The sequence below is a fragment of the Paramisgurnus dabryanus genome, chromosome 12 (assembly GCF_030506205.2).
Source record: "Paramisgurnus dabryanus chromosome 12, PD_genome_1.1, whole genome shotgun sequence".
In the NCBI taxonomy this organism is placed as follows: domain Eukaryota; kingdom Metazoa; phylum Chordata; class Actinopteri; order Cypriniformes; family Cobitidae; genus Paramisgurnus; species Paramisgurnus dabryanus.
This window is the reverse complement of record NC_133348.1, coordinates 8,557,511-8,559,197: the sequence shown is the minus strand read 5'-3', so window position 1 is coordinate 8,559,197 and position 1,687 is coordinate 8,557,511. Positions and strand designations below refer to the sequence as shown.

The 1,687-nt window shown below is 38.2% G+C and overlaps 1 protein-coding gene across 1 annotated transcript; it reads left to right on the top strand.

Annotated features, from left to right (window-relative positions):
• Nucleotides 1-247: 247 nt before the first annotated feature.
• Nucleotides 248-1,267, top strand: LOC135738579 (trace amine-associated receptor 4-like). Its single transcript, XM_065256678.1, has one exon. It carries the CDS (start codon nt 248-250, stop codon nt 1,265-1,267), a length of 1,020 nt encoding a protein of 339 aa, XP_065112750.1.
• The last annotated feature ends 420 nt before the right edge of the window (nt 1,268-1,687 follow it).

Below are 1,687 nucleotides of genomic sequence, written 5' to 3'. Positions count from 1 at the left end.
ACAATGTTTGTGTATCAGCAAGTTACGTATACAGCTGGGGAGGGGTTTAGACCTGACCTGAGGTGTATAAATGAACACATCTGAGCTATATCACGTTCATTTGGGGAGTTAGATTGAATGGGCATGTACTGTATTTATGTTCATGTTTGTTTGTCATTTTAAAATGATTGTGTTTAAACTTTGGGTTATAATTGTATGCCTGTTAACAATTACAAATGAAGTACTGTCAGATTATCGTGCAGTCGCAATGTCTTTCAATGAGACTGAGAATATTCTCCTGTGTTATCCTTTACATCCAAACTCTTGTCCTAGAGCTCATCGTCTTACTGTTGTTAAAGTGGCAATGTACGCTTTCATTTCACTCATGATCCTCATGACAGTTTTTGGGAATCTGCTGATCATCATCTCCATCTCTCACTTCAAACAGCTTCAGTCTCCAACTCATCTGATCGTTCAGTCATTGGCTGTGTGTGACTGTCTGCTGGGTTTACTGGTGATGCCCTACAGTATGATGCGATCTGTCGAGGGCTGCTGGTTTTTGGGAGATTTTATTTGTAAAATTCATTCTAGCTTGAACATAACCCTCTGTTTCTCTTCTTTAATACATCTTAGTTTAATATCTGTTGATAGATACTGGGCCATCTGTGACCCTCTAATGTATAAAATGAGGATCACAAACAACACTGTGACTGTATTACTCACCTTTACATGGATTTGTTCATTTGTGTACAGCTTTTCTGTTGTGTTTTCAGGGGTGATTGCTGTTGGTCTGGAAGCTTTTATATTACAGGTGTCTTGTTTTGGTGGCTGTGTTCTCCTTTCAAACAAAGAATGGGGACTAACTTGTTTTATATTGGCATTTATTATTCCAGGAACTATAATGAGCTCTCTGTATATCAGCATATTCAATGTTGTACGAAAACATGCAAAGGTTTTGTCAGTGAAAGTGTCTGTGACCACCACAGGTGTTAACAGTCAAAGCTCTGCACACAGAGAAAGAAAAGCAGCTAAAACTCTGGCTCTTGTTATGGGCGTTTTCTTTATCTGCTGGCTGCCTTTTTCTATTACCATTGCTGTTAATCCTTTCCTTAATTTTGTGACCCCAGCTGATGTTTTTGAGGCTTTAGTTTGGTTTGCATATTTTAACTCAACTTGTAATCCTTTGATTTATGGATTTTTCTATCCTCGCTTTCAGAAGGCCTTTAAGACTCTCATATTCACTTATATCTGTGGATTCAATCATTCAGATACTCTGACATTTGAATAAATACAGTTTCTGAAGATACATAATAACCAGTTACTGAATAAATAAACAAGAGGATTTGGGCAAAAAGTGCCTGACAGTTTTAGATCTGAGATGTACATTACAAATGTTTTTAACATGTATTTTAATGTCCGACCTCTGTAGTCTGTATGTTTTGTGATTTGAGACATTTAAACCCAAGTTGATGTTTAATACACTGTTTAATTATACATGAAGTCATGATTCAGTAATAGGGTAAAGCCGCCTTTCCACTGCACACGACAAACGACGGCTGATAAGCCGGAAGTCATTCATTTTCTATGGAGAGTCGCAAAGGGTCTGCGTGAAGTGCCGACCATCTGCGGATGCGTAAATATCGGATCCGTTTTGAGCGTTGGATCCGTTAAAAAATTTGAACTTGCGCGACTAAACCGCATGCGATAT

What these genes read in the sequence shown, in the direction of transcription:
- LOC135738579 (XM_065256678.1), top strand. Translation starts at nt 248, where the DNA reads ATGTCTTTCAATGAGACTGAGAATATTCTCCTGTGTTATCCTTTACAT.